This window comes from Andrographis paniculata, unplaced genomic scaffold (assembly GCF_009805555.1).
Source record: "Andrographis paniculata isolate CXL003 unplaced genomic scaffold, ASM980555v1 Contig69END, whole genome shotgun sequence".
NCBI lineage: Eukaryota > Viridiplantae > Streptophyta > Magnoliopsida > Lamiales > Acanthaceae > Andrographis > Andrographis paniculata.
In genome coordinates, this window is record NW_026137605.1 from 6,844,482 (window position 1) to 6,860,138 (window position 15,657).

At 32.4% G+C, this 15,657-nt stretch overlaps 1 protein-coding gene across 3 annotated transcripts; it reads left to right on the forward strand.

The window, feature by feature from the left end:
* Window positions 1-2,335: 2,335 nt before the first annotated feature.
* LOC127263337 (increased DNA methylation 1-like) lies at window positions 2,336-11,430 on the forward strand. Of its 3 annotated transcripts, XM_051292317.1 has the most exons (17): window positions 2,336-3,752; window positions 4,097-6,439; window positions 7,652-7,695; window positions 7,846-7,950; window positions 8,303-8,387; window positions 8,499-8,558; window positions 8,652-8,704; window positions 8,871-9,037; window positions 9,422-9,632; window positions 9,748-9,805; window positions 9,881-9,937; window positions 10,026-10,256; window positions 10,353-10,417; window positions 10,587-10,643; window positions 10,723-10,816; window positions 10,900-11,040; window positions 11,120-11,430. In XM_051292317.1, the coding sequence occupies exons 3-17, from the start codon at window positions 7,658-7,660 to the stop codon at window positions 11,201-11,203; spliced, it is 1,506 nt and encodes a 501-aa protein (XP_051148274.1). In that variant the 5' UTR covers window positions 2,336-3,752; window positions 4,097-6,439; window positions 7,652-7,657; the 3' UTR covers window positions 11,204-11,430. The 3 variants fall into 3 exon arrangements, with proteins under 3 accessions (XP_051148274.1, XP_051148275.1, XP_051148276.1); XM_051292318.1 differs by lacking the exon at window positions 4,097-6,439; XM_051292319.1 differs by lacking the exon at window positions 4,097-6,439 and having other exon boundaries at window positions 2,336-2,601.
* Window positions 11,431-15,657: the final 4,227 nt, after the last annotated feature.

The window sequence follows — 15,657 nt, forward strand, 5'->3', positions numbered from 1 at the left end:
TAAGGATACCAACTGTTAGATGCACCAGATGTTTCATATGTACATGGATCTAATTGGGTATTTTTATTGTTGGCTATTTGATCTAGGGTTTTTTTTTTTTTTTTTTTTTATGATTAGCAATCTAGCTACAATCTATCTTGAATACAAGCTTCTTTTTTATCCCTTCACCGGAAGTGTGAGATTCTTCGAAAAGTACCCGAGATTTCGAGGATACAAACTGTTAGATGCACCAGATGTTTCATATGTACATGGATCTAATAGGGTATTTTTTCTAGGTTTTGCATAGTATTTTTTCTTTAATTAGTTTTTTTTGATTAACAATCTAAAATCTATCATTTGTTCCGAATCCAATTGTGTGATTTCTTGAAATATAGCAAAGATTTTCACGATAGTTGTTGCCATGCGTAACACAATTTTTTTAATGTACATAGATCTAATTGGGTATTTTTATCTAAGGTTTGCATTTTCATTTTCCTTTTCTCATTTGTATGATTAGTGATCTATACTTTGTCATTGTTATTGGATTCATTAGGACTCTTTCATTAGTGGTGTGTCATTCTTTGAAAAATAGCCAAGAGTTTCTATATACCAGGTGCTATGTGAATCACATGTTTGCTTTTTACATAGACCTAACTAGATATTACATGCATTTCTTATTGTGTTGTTTTCTTTTTTGCATCTTATTTGGTGAATGGAGATTTTGAACTTATTTTTTTATGTTATGGTATTGACATATTTATAAAATTTTTGAATGGATGTACCACTTTGAAAGCATATATTTGTATTAAATGGCGTGGTCCTTAGAATAGGCATGCTAATGGCAAATACGTTTTATTTTTATATTTGAGGTCAGTTTAAGTGTCACTTGTAGAATTTTTTTTGATTAATTGTTAATAGCATATTCATAATTTTAAAGGAAAATGTGTTGTTTAATGTTTGGCCCTTGCACAAAATCAAACGTCACATCTAGAAGCCCGATAAAGTAGATTGACTCATGGAAGATATATGGTTTCAAACATTCCATTGTTTTTCAAGAGATCAAAGAAACTATAATATGCCAAATATAGTTAATGATTCTTCAAAAAAAAGTGTGGTTTTCTTGGGAAGGTAGTGCTTTGTTGGATGATGAGAACATTGCTGCTTATTGGCATTACACTTTTGGCAGATTTTTAGATGATGCAAAACGAGAGTATTCCGGTTGTCTTGCACTTTCTTTTCATGCTCTAATCTCTTTACATTTATTGTTTATCACTTTTGTTTTAATTTACTCCTTATTCTTCCTATGTAAATTGGCATATTCCTCAATTCATGATTTTACTGAATTTTTCTAGTTCCAAACCTTCCTCCATTAAAAAGTAAAGTTAAAAATAGAAAAAGTAAAAATGGCATGCACCATATTGCAAATTGACTTATATGCATCATTCTTCATCCAAAAGTACTTTCTAGAGGTAAAATAAAAATAAATAAATAAATAAAGTACTTTCTAGAGGTATGCGAAATGTGAATATGTACCTTTCCACTCTTCTATTAAAAGTGACAATAAATTACTCTCTTCCTCCATTAAATTTATGCTCATTTGAATTTGACACAAGTTTTAATAAATATAATATCATATTGGTTCATTGTGATATAAAGTAAAGGTATTTTGACAAGTGTATAAGTGAGTTAATGAATTGAGAAATTTTTTAATAAAGTTAGTGTAGAAGTAGTTTTGTCATTTTACTATGTAAGCGTAATATGGATGAGTATAAATTAAAAGGTGTGTAAGAATTATTCTCTAGTAATGGTGTTAGTACGAGATTGACAATAAAAAATTATTATATCCCCCGAACGTGCACTCACAACCTAGGATCTGGATAATGCTTCTACCATAAGCATCATGTTACTCGATCGAATATGCCCAACTTGTTTGTAGGAATATAGTTCCGTGTGTGTGGTAAGGGCATTTAAGTGTGTTTGTTTGAAGGATTTGTGTGGATTTATACTATTCACACAAATTTCTCCCCCAAAAAATATTAAATCAAACACCTATTTTTCATTTTTTATATTATAATAAAAATTAATTGTACATTCAAAATATCACATCAATGCATATTTATATCACATCATACACCTAGTCAAATTCAAATTTTTATAATTCAAATCCCCATCCGAAATCCAAACCCCAAACAAACACTTAGACAAAAAGGTCAGTAAAAAAAGGAAGTAGAAGAAACTGTTAATATTTGAGATTTTATAAAAAAAAAAAAAAACTCTTACTTGTCCTTTTGTGTTTAGTATTTAAATATCAATGTGTTGATGATGTAGAAAGCAGAATGTCTGGCTAGTATTTAGTTTGGGAAAGCTTCTTGGAGAAGCTAGAGGGATGTATATGTGTTTTTGTATATATCATTTTGCCTTGAAATGAAATGAAGTAACTTCCCCCTCTGCTCTTCCATGGTTGAAGGAGATTTGTGATATGGGAGTTGGAAATATGGTATGAGATATGGAGCTTTAGGTTTTAATATCTACAGTGGTATCAGAGCATTCTTCTATAAGGGACCTACGAGTTGATTTCAAGAATTGGGGTTTGAAGAGAGATGGCTGCAGCAAATCCTTCAGGTACGGGTCCTCCTATATTTGATGGAGAAAATTATTTTATATGGGCTATAAAGATGAAGACATATTTAGAGGCTTAAGTTTATGGGATGTTTTTGAAAATGAAAGAGAGCCTGTTCCACTGAGACAAGATCTAACCATAGCTCAAATGAAGTTTCACGAAGAAGAGAAGGCAAGAAACCAAAGGCTTTATCATGCATCTATTCAGCTGTGACAGAGTCAGTGTTCACAAGGATAATGACTTGCAAGTCCTAAAGAAGCTTGGGACAAAATGAAGAATGAGTTTGAAAGGAATGAAAGAGTAAAATCTGTGAAAGTTTTAACTCTCAGTAGGAAACTTGAGTTGTTAAAAATGAAAGAGTGAATCTGTTAAAGAATACTCTTCCAAGCTTGTTGATCTTGTAAATAGAATGAGGATTTTGGGAGAAGATGTTAGTGATCAAAAGCTGGTTGAGAAGATGCTAATAAGTTTGCCATCACGATTTGAAGCTAAAGTGGATGTTATTGAAGAGACATGTGATTTGAAAACTCTATCGGTGGCTGAACTTGTTAGCAAATTACAAGCTCTAGAGCAAAGGGAAAGTTTGCGAGATGAGGACACGAGTGAAGGGGCTTTCCAAGTTAAGCAAAAGTGGAAGAAGGATAAGAAACACTGGAGAAGCATACCGAGCTGAAATCAAATGTAAGTAAGGAAAAAGAAAGTCCAAGGGGGGCTGATAAAAGAGGCCAATATCCTTCTTGTAGGTATTGTGCAAGAACAAATCATCTTGAGAAAGATTGTTGGTTTAAAGGGAAAATAGCAATTCAGGGTTGGTTTTGTAAGAAGCATGGGCATGTGGAAAGAAGTTGTAAAGCTAAGCAACAACAACAAAAGCAACAACAACGGCTAAATCCACCACAGCCTGCTCAACATGCTAATATTGTGGAAGAGGGGGAAGATGAAGGAGAAGCTAACCTTTTTATGGTCACTCATAATGTCAGTAAATCAAACAAATATATTTGGTTTATTGATAGTGGGTGTACCTCACACATGTCAAGAGATTAGCGCTTATTTGTTAAACTTGATAGATCTATAAAGACCAAAGTGAAGATTTGTAATGGTGAGATGTTACAAGCCAAAGGAAAATGAGACATAGAGGTGAAGAAAAAAAAAGGTACTATGCTGATGAAAAATATTCTCTATATTCAAGAACTAGCACACAACTTACTCACTGTTGGTCAATTGCTACATAATGGATATGCATTGTTTTTCAAGCATGAAAGTTGTTTTTATTTATGATATGCACAAGGTTCCGTTTGTTAAACTTCCAATGGTTGACTAGAGTTTTCCACTCTATATGCACACTGAAGTTGAAATGACTAATATTTCTAAGGTTGATGTGTCAAGATTCTGGCATAGAAGATATGGACATCATCATCATGAAGCTCCTGTTCATATGGTTAAAAATAATTTGGTTAGAGACATGCCATTAATCTCTAATCCGAATTATGTTTGCAGTGTTTGCCAACTTGGAAAGCAACATGGAAGCAAGATACCCAAGTCAGGAGCATGGAAAGCTGAAAGGAAACTACAACTTGTTCACTCAGATGTTTGTTGTCCTATGAAAAATGAATCATGCAATGGAAATCAATATTTTGTGTTGTTCATAGATGACTTGCAAGAATGACTTAGATATACTTCATGAAGCAAAAATCCCAAGTGTTTGAAGTGTTCAAAAGATTTAAAGTGATGCTTGAAAATCGAAATGGCTGTCAGTTGTTAGGCATTTAAACCGATAATGGGACGTAGTATAATTCAAGCGCTTTCAACATTTTTTTTCCATGATAATGGCATTGATCATAAGCTCACAACACCATATTCTCCTAAATAGAATGGAGTAGTGGAGAGGAGAAATCAAACTATTTTTGAAATGGTGAGATACATGCTACTTGAGTTGAAGTTTCCGAATAAGTTTTGGGCAGAGGCTGCCTCTACTGCTGTCTACCTTCAAAATAGATGCTATACTTCTTCACTAAGAGATACTACAATTGAGAGTTGGAGTGGAAGAAAACCATCTGCAAAGCATTTAAAAGTTATTGGATGCATGTGTTATGTGCATGTTCCAGCTGCTAAAAGAAGCAAATTGGAGCAGAAATCACAGCCTGAAATTTTTCTTACTTATGCTTTAAGAACCAAAGGTTACCGGGGTTTATGATTTGAAGACAAAGATAGGGAAAATCAGTCGAGATGTTGCTGAAAGCTATTGGAATTGGGAGTTGCAACAGATAGAAAGACTGAAGGAACTTGGAGAGAACACATCAAATGTTGATATTACTAGTTCTACATTTGAAATCACTGATGATGATTTAGATGAAAATGAAAGCCGAAAAATGAAAAGCTTGCAAGTGATATACGAGAAATGCAACTTTGCAATTGAGCCTACAAGCTTTGAAGAAGCTGTGAAGAATGAAGATTGGGTTCAAGCAATGAAAAATGAGATTAATATGATTATAAAAAATGAAACTTGGGAATTGGTTACTAAACCAAAAGCAAGGAATTGAAAGCAAGACTGGTTGTTAAAAGGATTTGCATAAGAAACTGGAATTGATTATGGAGAGACTTTTGCCCCCTGTGGCAAGATTTGATACCATTCGATTACTTATTGCTTTGGCTGCAAAAGATGGATGGGAATTGTTTCATTTGGATGTCAAATCTGCATTTCTTAATGGGCGAATTGCAAGAAAAAATTTCTGTTGAACAACCACAAGGATTCAAAGTTACAGATAATGAAGATCTTGTTCTTAAATTGAACAAAGCTTTGTACGGATTAAAACAAGCTCCAAGAGCTTGGTACAAGAAGGTTGATGAATTCTTGCAACAATGGGGATTTCTCAAAAGCCATAATGATGCTACTTTGTATATTAAGAAAGAAAAACAAGATAATATTCTCATTGTATCGATTTACGTTGATGATTTGTTGGTAACCGGCAGTGATGAAATACAAGTGGCTGAATTCAAGAAAGAAATGAAAAGGGCATTTGAGATGTCTGATTTGGGTGAATTGAATTATTTTCTTGGAATGGAAGTTCTGAAATTGAAATATGAAATTTTCATTAGCCAAAAGAAACATGCTACAGATTTGTTGAAGCGGTTTTAGATGTGGAGGAGCAAACCAGTTGATACCCCTCTTGTTGTTAATGAGAAACTTTCAAAGGATGATGGAGGTGATATGGTCAATGCGTCTATATACCGCAGTCTAGTGGGAAGGTTAATGTACTTGACAACACTAGACCCGATTTCATGTATTCTACAAGGTTGTTGTCAAGGTTTATGCATTCACCTAGACAAGTGCATTTGAGTGTTGCAAAGAGAGTTCTAAGATATCTAAAAGGAACGGTTGATTATGGAATTTTCTATGCATCTGATCAGGGACAACAATTGATGGGATTTTCCGATTCATATTGGGCAGAGAGTGTAGATGACCTGAAAAGTACATCAGGTTATGTTTTCACTTTTGGTTCTGGAGTATTTACTTGGAGTTCGATAAAGCAGGATGTGGTTGCCTAATCCTCAGCTGAATCAGAGTATATAGCGGAAGCCAATGCTACAAATCATATGAGATGGTTAACTAAAATATTGAAAGAGTTGGGCATGGAGCAAGGAGGAGTTGTCAAGCTGTTTGTAGATAACAAATCAGCCATTACTATGTCAAAGAATCCTGTTTTTCATGGTAGAACTAAGCACATTTGTGTTAAGTTTCATTCAATTCATGAAGTTGAAGCTAATGGTGAAGAGTGTGGTTTATTGTCGATTTGAAGATCAATTGGCTGATATGATGACAAAGGGACTCCAACGCAACAGGTTTGAGAAGCTTAAGGATATGAGATGGGAGTTTTTAGCAAAATCTCAAAGGAGGAGAATGCTAATATTTGAGATTTTATAAAAAAAAAAAACTCTTATTTGTCCTTTTGTGTTTAGTATTTAAATATTAATATGTTGATGATGTGGAAAGTAGAATGTGTGCCTATTGTTTAGTTTGGGAAAGCGTCTTGGAGAAGCTAGAGGGTTGTATATGTGTTTTTGTATATATCATTTTGCATTAAAATGAAATGAAGTAACTTCCCCCTCTGCTCTTCCATCTCTGGTTTTTGGCTTCTGCGTTGTTGTCTTTAGTTGAAGGAGATTTGTGATATGTGAGTTGGAAATATGATATGTGATATGGAGCTTTAGGTTTTAATATCTATAGAAACAATACAGTACCTATGGACATGAGGATCAAAGATGGACGAAATAATTGTGTTTTATTATGACTGGAATTGGTTGAACTGAAATGATGAGGCACGGACTACAAGTATTTATAGAGGCACGGACTACAATTATTTATAGATAGCCAGAAAACCGGATAATTTTTTAGTGCTACAAAATGGGAACTAAAAATCCAGAAATAGAGTCTAACTAACTCAACAAAACTTTTGACTAAAGAAAAATTTTTTGCATAAGACTCGATGTAACTGTGACTTAGTCTCACACCTAGATTAAAGCCAATAAATAGAAAGTGTACAATTTTTGGGGATAAGAAAAAGAAAAGGGAGCAAAATAGTTAATAGACGGAGTATTTATTTAGTTTTGTTAATAGTTAAGAGCAATTTCTATAATCTAGAACGCAAATTAATTGTCTAAGCTTTTAGAAGTCTTAGTCTGGATACTTTTTTCCTATATTGTTACTTAGAAACTGTAGCAGGTTGTAATCCCTTTACAATGATTGGTGATAGCTTAAAAATACATAGAGTTTCTACGACCCGTGTGCTTTCAAACATCAACTATTTCAGATGCAAGCATTTTCTAACTACTTTAATCTAATACTTATTGTGGGTGTGATATATGCTAAATATGTATAATACATGGTTCTACATTAATAACTTAAATTTTTTATTTGCCTGGTTAGTTATATTCGGTTAAAAAAATTCATCATTTTTTTTCTTTTCGATGGATATGTGATTAATATGAGTTTTGATGTTACCTAATGTTATTTATTATTGATATGGTCTTTTATTGTGTTTTTTGTTCATACAGAGTGATATGGCAATGAATGCAAAGTCTCATATGCTACAAGACAGGTATAATGATACCAAAAGAGTGGCTATGTTAAAATTCATGAAGAAATGCTTAATTCGAGCTATGGAGTTCACAAGAAACTAAAAAGAAAATTGATTTATCTTCTCAAGCCATCCACTTATTTATTATACCCTTTGTTGCGACCATTTTAGGTCTTCATCTTCGACAGATTCCTCTGGCTGTCGGCCAAGTGGTAGTGGGACTGGAGCAGTACTAGGCTCTTCATCTCAACCAAAAGAAGGGAAGCTAACAAGAAAGTATAAGACTTTACTTATTTATATTTGTTACTTTGTTATCACACTATTCATCAATTTTTTATCCCTAAAAATAAAAATAAAAAATCATATCTAATACATATTTTCTTTATTTATTTAAAATATGACATAAAAATATATCTTCTATCCCAAATTTATCACATCCAACTTATATTTAAATCACATCAAATACTTGTTCTTTATTCAACCTTTTAATCTTTTCATAACATTTTCAAAATATATCTTGAGTTATGCATGTTTGTATTATCTATTGTGCATTATATACATAAAATGAACAGCCAATTTATGATAGTTGTTTGTACCCAAATATTGTTTCCTGTCAATTCCTCTGTAGAAATTTGGGGATGCATAAGTCATTACTTGCAACAGAAGCTATAGTTCCTAATGGCACGCAAGTGTGGTATATCGTCAATAGGAGGGTATATTTTCTAACTTCTTTTTTCATTCTAATAATTATTAGATATTTTTTTAAATAAATTTAATTTATTTAATGGTTGTTAATATTTCACTATATCTTAATTTTTTGGCAGAAATTCCTGGAAGGCTCAACACAAGATGGTGGGATTTTGTGCAGTTGTTGTAATTTGGTGGTATTTGCTTCGATTAAAATTACTAATGTTTCACTTACTACCATAACTACAAGCAATTGCCTCTGATATTTGTAAAATTTCATATATGAATAGGTTACGCACTCACGATTCGAGGAGCATGCCGGTTTTAGTCTCCGGAAAAAGGCGTGAGTATCTTTTCGCCATCTGGTTTAATATCTTACTTCTTCTACCTATCTTGCTATATTACTTATAAATGTTGGTAGCTAAGATGGCAATCATAGTATATGCCTTTAAACTATTGGTTTAGCATTAAATTTATCTCTTTCAACTGCGGTTTACTTGAACATGTAGGTTTATGGGAATATATACCAAAGAAAATGTATCCCTCCATGATATATGCGTTGAATATATGAAAACTCAAGGAACGGTTCAGAAAGAATGTGATACTATTTGTTGCATATGCCATGGCGGTGGAGATCTATTATCCTGCAAAAGTTGTCCTCGAGGGTTTCACTTAGGTGAGAAAAATATATCAGATGTTCAGTACATGGAGTATTCATATAGCAATTTTTGTTTTTTTTTTTGGTTTTTTGTTTTGTTTTACCATGGGTGCTGAAACTGTGCAATTCCTTGCAAGTATAATTATGTTTATACTCATGATAGATATGTTATTTGAAATCGATTGCAATTATGCGTTATTATCTTGATACATATGTTATTTGGAATTTCTTGAAATTATTATGCTTTATACTCATGATACATATGCCAAAGAATTCTTATATAACAAACACACAAAGCAATTATGTAAAGCATATTGTTATTATTGTTCATTTTATATACACCTTATCGTGTGCTCTTCGATCATTATATGACTTACAGTTTGTCGTTGCTTAATCATGTAGATTGTGTTGAACTACCGAGTATTCCCGAGGATAAATGGCATTGTAGATATTGTGAAAATAGTTTTGGAATGCGAAAAGATGGGGTGAGTCGTGTCTATACAGTTGCTACTCAAAAATATCTTGCCACCAGTAATAAAGAAGGAAAAACACTGGAGAGCGGTAGTAGCAAGGAAGTGTGTGAGGATGAGCTTTATTCATGTGCCATTTGCAGGTTGTGTATCTGCTTTGCCTTTTCATTTGTTTGTATGTGTTTAGAAATCAATTACATGGAAACAACTTGTTGTTCGACTGATACAATTATAATGTACGAGCATTGCTTTCTACAGGGGGCATGATTTCGTCAAGAAAGGATTCACAGACCTGACAGTTATTATTTGCGAGCAGGTAAAGAAGTATTCAGGATTTTCTTTTCTAGTTCTCTGTCAAACATCAAAATAACCATGAATCTGGTGTGTGCAGTGTGAGAAAGAATTCCATGTCGGTTGTCTGAGAAAGGACAGGAATGATGATCTTAAGGTCCTCAACTAAAAAGCTTGTACATGATTGTTACGAATTTAATCTGTTTGCGCCAATTTGTTGATTTATTGTAACAAACAAACTGCAGGAATTTCCAAAAGACAAATGGTTCTGTTGTATGAGTTGCAGTGGTCTTCACTCAAAACTTGAGAACTTAGCTGGGGACAAAGCTCAAAAGCTTCCTCCCGCCAGTTTAGACATTCTGAGGAGGAAATCAGAACAGAAAGGAAAGGTGGCTGTAAAATGGAGTCTTCTTTCCGGAAGCAATTGTTCTGGAAAAGCGAAAGAAAGGCTTTCCAATGTTGTTACGCTACTACATGTGAGTATCAGTTGTCGATGTGCTGATTTAGATCGATATTTGTGCTAAATTTTGATGGAATTCTAAAGTAATTTCCATCTCCCATATTTTCTTCAGGAGCAATTCGGTGAAATAAAACTTATTGGCAAGGGAATTGATCTTGTTCCAGAAATGGTTTACGGGTAATGCATGGTGTTAAGTGATGTTAAATGGCAATCTCACTTAAATGCTTAACTTTGTAGGGATACGCATCATTTATTTATTTATATTCGAGGGAGTAAACCAACAAGTAGTACTATCTTTTTCCATCTTCGTTGATTTGAATCTTGTTTTATTTGGTGTTGACTGCAGGAAGAGTGTCGATTACCTCGATTTCTTTGGGATGCACTGCATTGTATTGACGGTCAAGTAAGAGAAGATACTCAACACTATTATTGAATTTATTTTTCTTTAATAAATTTAATTTACTATTTTTATAACTTTATAGATCAAATATTGTTTGCGCCGGAATAATTCGGATATTTGGAGAGGACATTGCAGAGCTTCCGCTGATTGCAACCAAGGATGAGGAGAAGAATAAGGTGCAATTTTGATATTCAGAAGCTAAGAGGATTTTTTTCTCAATTCCTTGGTATTTAATCAGAAAACCATTTTTTTGTTGTAGGGATACTGCTCGGTGCTCTTTTCTTGCATCGAGCATCTTTTATCGAAGTTAAATGTGGAAAGGATTCTTCTTCCAGCTATTAGTGATGCTAAATCCATGTGGATGGATAGATATGGGTTCGAAGTAGTTACTCCGGAACAGGTAGGGATTGTTCAAACCTCTGTTGTCGTGATCTCTATTGTGTCATTTTAATTGAACAGTTTTTGTTGTTGTTTTGCAGTTAGAGAAATACTTGAATAACCATCAAAAGTTATTGATGTTGGAAAATACTACAGTTCTGCATAAATCAATTACCCAGTCCTGAAGAAGCTCGGAGCCCACGTTATATTGGGGAAATTGTGTAAAGTAATTTGATGATATCCAAGATGATAGAAGCACAGAGAAATGAAGAACCAAAACCCGAATGATAATTATGTGTCTAAATTATATATTATGGCCTCATTTGGATTGACTTTTGTTTCTTATACATGTTTGTATTAACTTCTGTACAAAAGCAAAAATATCTTTTGCAGATGAAATGTTCTTTATTCACCGGCAGTAATTTATATGTTAAAATTATTGTTTTATCTCTAATAACACAACAACAATAATAACAATTATTATTAATACTTTAATATCATATAAAATAATTATGTTATATTTTATATTTTAATTAAAATTTAAAAATATAATTTTATTTTTATTTTTATTTTTATTTTATATGTTATACTTTAAATTATAATTTGAAATTATAATTTAAATGCAAAATTTAAAAATATAAAATTTCAATTATACTAAAAACTTAAAATTATTAAATATAATTTATAAAATTTTATGATAAAATTATGAAAACATAAATATAAAAACTTGTAGTTCCTAATGGCATGCAAGTGTGGTATATTGTCAATGGAAAGGTATATTAACTTCGTTATTTTGTCCCGATTTTGTAATTTAGTTGTATTTGTTTCAATTAAAATTAATATTGTTAGAATCGCTTACTTCTCTAACTACAAGCAATTGCCTCTGATATTTGTTAAAATTCATATATGAATAGGTTACACACTCGCGCTTCGAGGATCATACGGGGTTTAGTCTCCCGAAAAAGCCATGAGTATTTTTTGGCCATCTGCTTTCTTGTAAAATTTACTTCTTTTGTCCATCTTGAATTTAGTATTGAATCACTTATTTTTTTATATAGTATTCAATTTATCTCTTTCTCAACTCTGGTCTACTTGAACATTCAGGTTCGTGGGAATATACCAAAAACAATGTATCCCTCCATGATCTATGCATTGAAAATATCAAAAGTCAAGGAGTGGTTCAAAAAGAATGTGACACTATTTGCTTCATATGCTATGGCAGTGGGGATCTATTATCGTGCAGAAGTTGTCCGCGAGGGTTTAACTTAGGGGAGATTATACATATAGCATTTTCTGTGTTTTTTTTTTTTGGTTTTTTTTTTTGCAAGTGTGCTGTTTTTTTTTTTTTTTTTTTTTTTTTTTTTTTTTTTTTGCAAGTGTGCTGAAAATGTATGCTTATATTTGTACTTATGATCGATATGTTATTTGAAATCGATTGCAATTATGCTTTATTCTCATGATGGATATGTTATTCTTGCAATTATTATGGTTAATACTCATGATAGATATGTCAAAGAGTTCTTATATGATAAACACACAAAGCAATTAGGTAAAGCATGTAGTTATAATTGATGTTGTTTGTTTTATTTACCATTATGTTCGTTATTCTAAAACTTGGCTCTTTTGTTTTTTCTTTATAATACTTATTAGGCAATAAATCAAAATTTCTATATATTCCCAAATTTATAATACAGCTTATTGTGCGCTCTTCGTTCATTATATGACCTACATTGGTTAAGCATATAGATTGTATTGGCCTACCAAGTATTCCTGAGGATAAATGGCATTGTAGATATTGTGAAAATAGTTTTGGAATGTGAAAAGATGGGTGAAAATAGTTTGAAAAATTAGTTATTTTTTGTTAGAGTATGAGTAGTAAAATTGTGAGTGAATAAAGTTATTTACTAGCTAGAAATGGAAAATGTATAAATTTAGCGGACTACAAAGAGCATAATAGTAATATAATTTTAGCGGACAAGGAGAGTATATTTTCTTTCATACAAAATTATACAACATGGACCAACTTGGATTGGAGCTGTTATTGGCCCAACATTATATTTTTTATGAGCTTGGTCAAAGTAACTTATAAATAGTTTAGCTTAACCCAGAACCATTTCTCTTTTATCAAAGCCCGGGCAGAATTGGGCTTGTGCTAACCGCTGAGATAACTTGATTCGAATTAGGGTTTGTACTGTCATCATATTCTCTTCTTGTATATTTGTCATCCACAACCTATCATTTTGACCAACGTCAACTTGATCGTTTTAAGCGAAGGATTGCGATTATTCTGAAAATAGTAAAGAGTTTCAAGATACAAGGTTTATGTGCATCATATGTTTGGTCTATACATAGATCTAGTTGGATAATTAAACTACGTTTTTTTTCCTTTCCTTGTGATATATGATTAGCCACCTATATATTACAAGATTCATTTCGATTATTTCCTGAAAGGAAATAAATAAAATTTCCATTCCTATTTTTCCGCATGTTATGTAGAACTTATCATGCGCTATTCGTTCGTATCTTACTTACCTCTTATAGTTGGTTAATTATGTAGATTTTGTTGGTCTATGGAGTATTATGAGGATAAATGGCACTCTAGATATTAGGAAAAATAGTTTTGGATAAAAAAAAATTATTGAGTGAGTCGTGTCTATACGGATGCGGACAAAGTCATCTTGCCACCAATCATAAGGATTATGGGAAAGTTATTAAATAATTTGTAAAAAAATGATGTTGTAAGTAGCCAAATGTTGTGAAAAATAGTTATTATTTGTTAAAGTATGGGTACTAAAAATGTGAGTGAATAAAGTTGTTTATTAGCTACAAATGAAAAATGTATAAATTTAGCGGAATACCGAAAACATAATAGTAACATAATTTTAGCGCACAGGGAGAGTATATTTTCTTTCATACAAAATTATACAGCAAGGCCTAACTTGGATTGGAACTGTTATTGGCCCAATATTATATGGTTTATGAGCTTGGTCAAAGTAACTTATAAATAGTTTAGCTTAGACCAGAAGCATTTCTCTATTATCAAAGCCTGGGTTGAATTGGGCTTGTGCTAACTGCTGGGATAACTTGATTTGATTTAGGGTTTGTACTGTCATCATATTCTCTTCTTGTATATTTGTCATCTGCAACCTATAATTTTTACCAACGTCATCTTGATCGTTTTCAGCGGAGGATTGCGATTCTTCTGAAAATAGTAAAGAGTTTCAAGATACAAGGTTTATGTGCATCATATGTTTGGTCTATACATAGATCTAGTTGGCTAATTGATCTAGGGTTTTTTTTCCAGTTATTTGTGATGTATGATTAGCAGTCTATATATTACGAGATTAATTTTGATTATTTCCTGGAAGGAAATAAATAAAATTTCCATTCCTATTTTTCCGCATGTTATGTAAAACTTATCGTGCGTTATTTGTTCGTATATTACTTACCTCTTATTTTTGATTAATTATGTAGATTTTGTTGGCCTTTGGAGTATTCTGAGGATAAATGGCACTCTAGATATTATGAAGATAGTTATGGATAGAAAAATTATAGGGTGAGTCGTGTATGTACGGATGCTAACAAGTCATCTTGCCACAAATCATAAGGATTTTGGGAAAGTTATTAAAGAATTGGTGAGAAAGTGATGATTAAAGTAGCAAAATGCAGTTGAATAAAGTTGTTTACTAGCTAGAAATGGAAAATGTATAAATTTAGCGGACTACCAAAAACATAATAATAACATAATTTTAGCGCCTGGGCTGAATTGGGCTTGTGCTAACCGCTGGGATAACTTGATTCGATTTAGGGTTTGTACTGTCATCATATTCTCTTCTTGTATATTTGTCATCTACAACCTATAATTTTTACCAACGTCATCTTGATCGTTTTCAGCGGAGGATTGCGATTCTTCTGAAAATAGTAAAGAGTTTCAAGATACAAGGTTTATGTGCATCATATGTTTGGTCTATACATAGATCTAGTTGGCTAATTGATCTAGGGTTTTTTTTCCCGTTATTTGTGATGTATGATTAGCAATCTATATATTACGAGATTAATTTTGATTATTTTCTGGAAGGAAATAAATAAAATTTCCATTCCTATTTTTCCGCATGTTATGTAAACTTATGGTGCGTTATTCGTTCGTATATTACTTACCTCTTATTTTTGATTAATTATGTAGATTTTGTTGGCCTTTGGAGTATTCTGAGAATAAATGGCACTCGAGATATTGTGAAAATAGTTATGGATAGAAAAATTATAGGGTGAGTCGTGTATGTACGGATGCTAACAAGTCATCTTGCCACAAATCATAAGGATTTTGGGAAAGTTATTAAAGAATTGGTGAGACAGTGATGATTAAAGTAGCAAAATGCAGTTGAATAAAGTTGTTTACTAGCTAGAAATGGAAAATGTATAAATTTAGCGGACTACCAAAACCATAATAATAACATAATTTTAGCGCACATGGAGAGTATATTTTCTTTCATACAAAATTATACAGCAAGGCCTAACTAGGATTGGAACTGTTATTGGCCCAATATTATATGGTTTATGAGCTTGGTCAAAGTAACTTATAAATAGTTTAGCTTAGACCAGAAGCATTTATCTATTATCAAAGCCTGGGCTGAATTGGGCT

What these genes read in the sequence shown, in the direction of transcription:
- LOC127263337 (XM_051292317.1), top strand. Translation starts at nt 7,658, where the DNA reads ATGGCAATGAATGCAAAGTCTCATATGCTACAAGACAG. An exon ending in TTTAGTCTCCGGAAAAAGGC is followed by an intron (nt 8,705 to 8,870) that starts GTGAGTATCTTT and finishes TTGAACATGTAG; the next exon opens with GTTTATGGGAATATATACCA. An exon ending in TGCATTGTATTGACGGTCAA is followed by an intron (nt 10,644 to 10,722) that starts GTAAGAGAAGAT and finishes ATAACTTTATAG; the next exon opens with ATCAAATATTGTTTGCGCCG.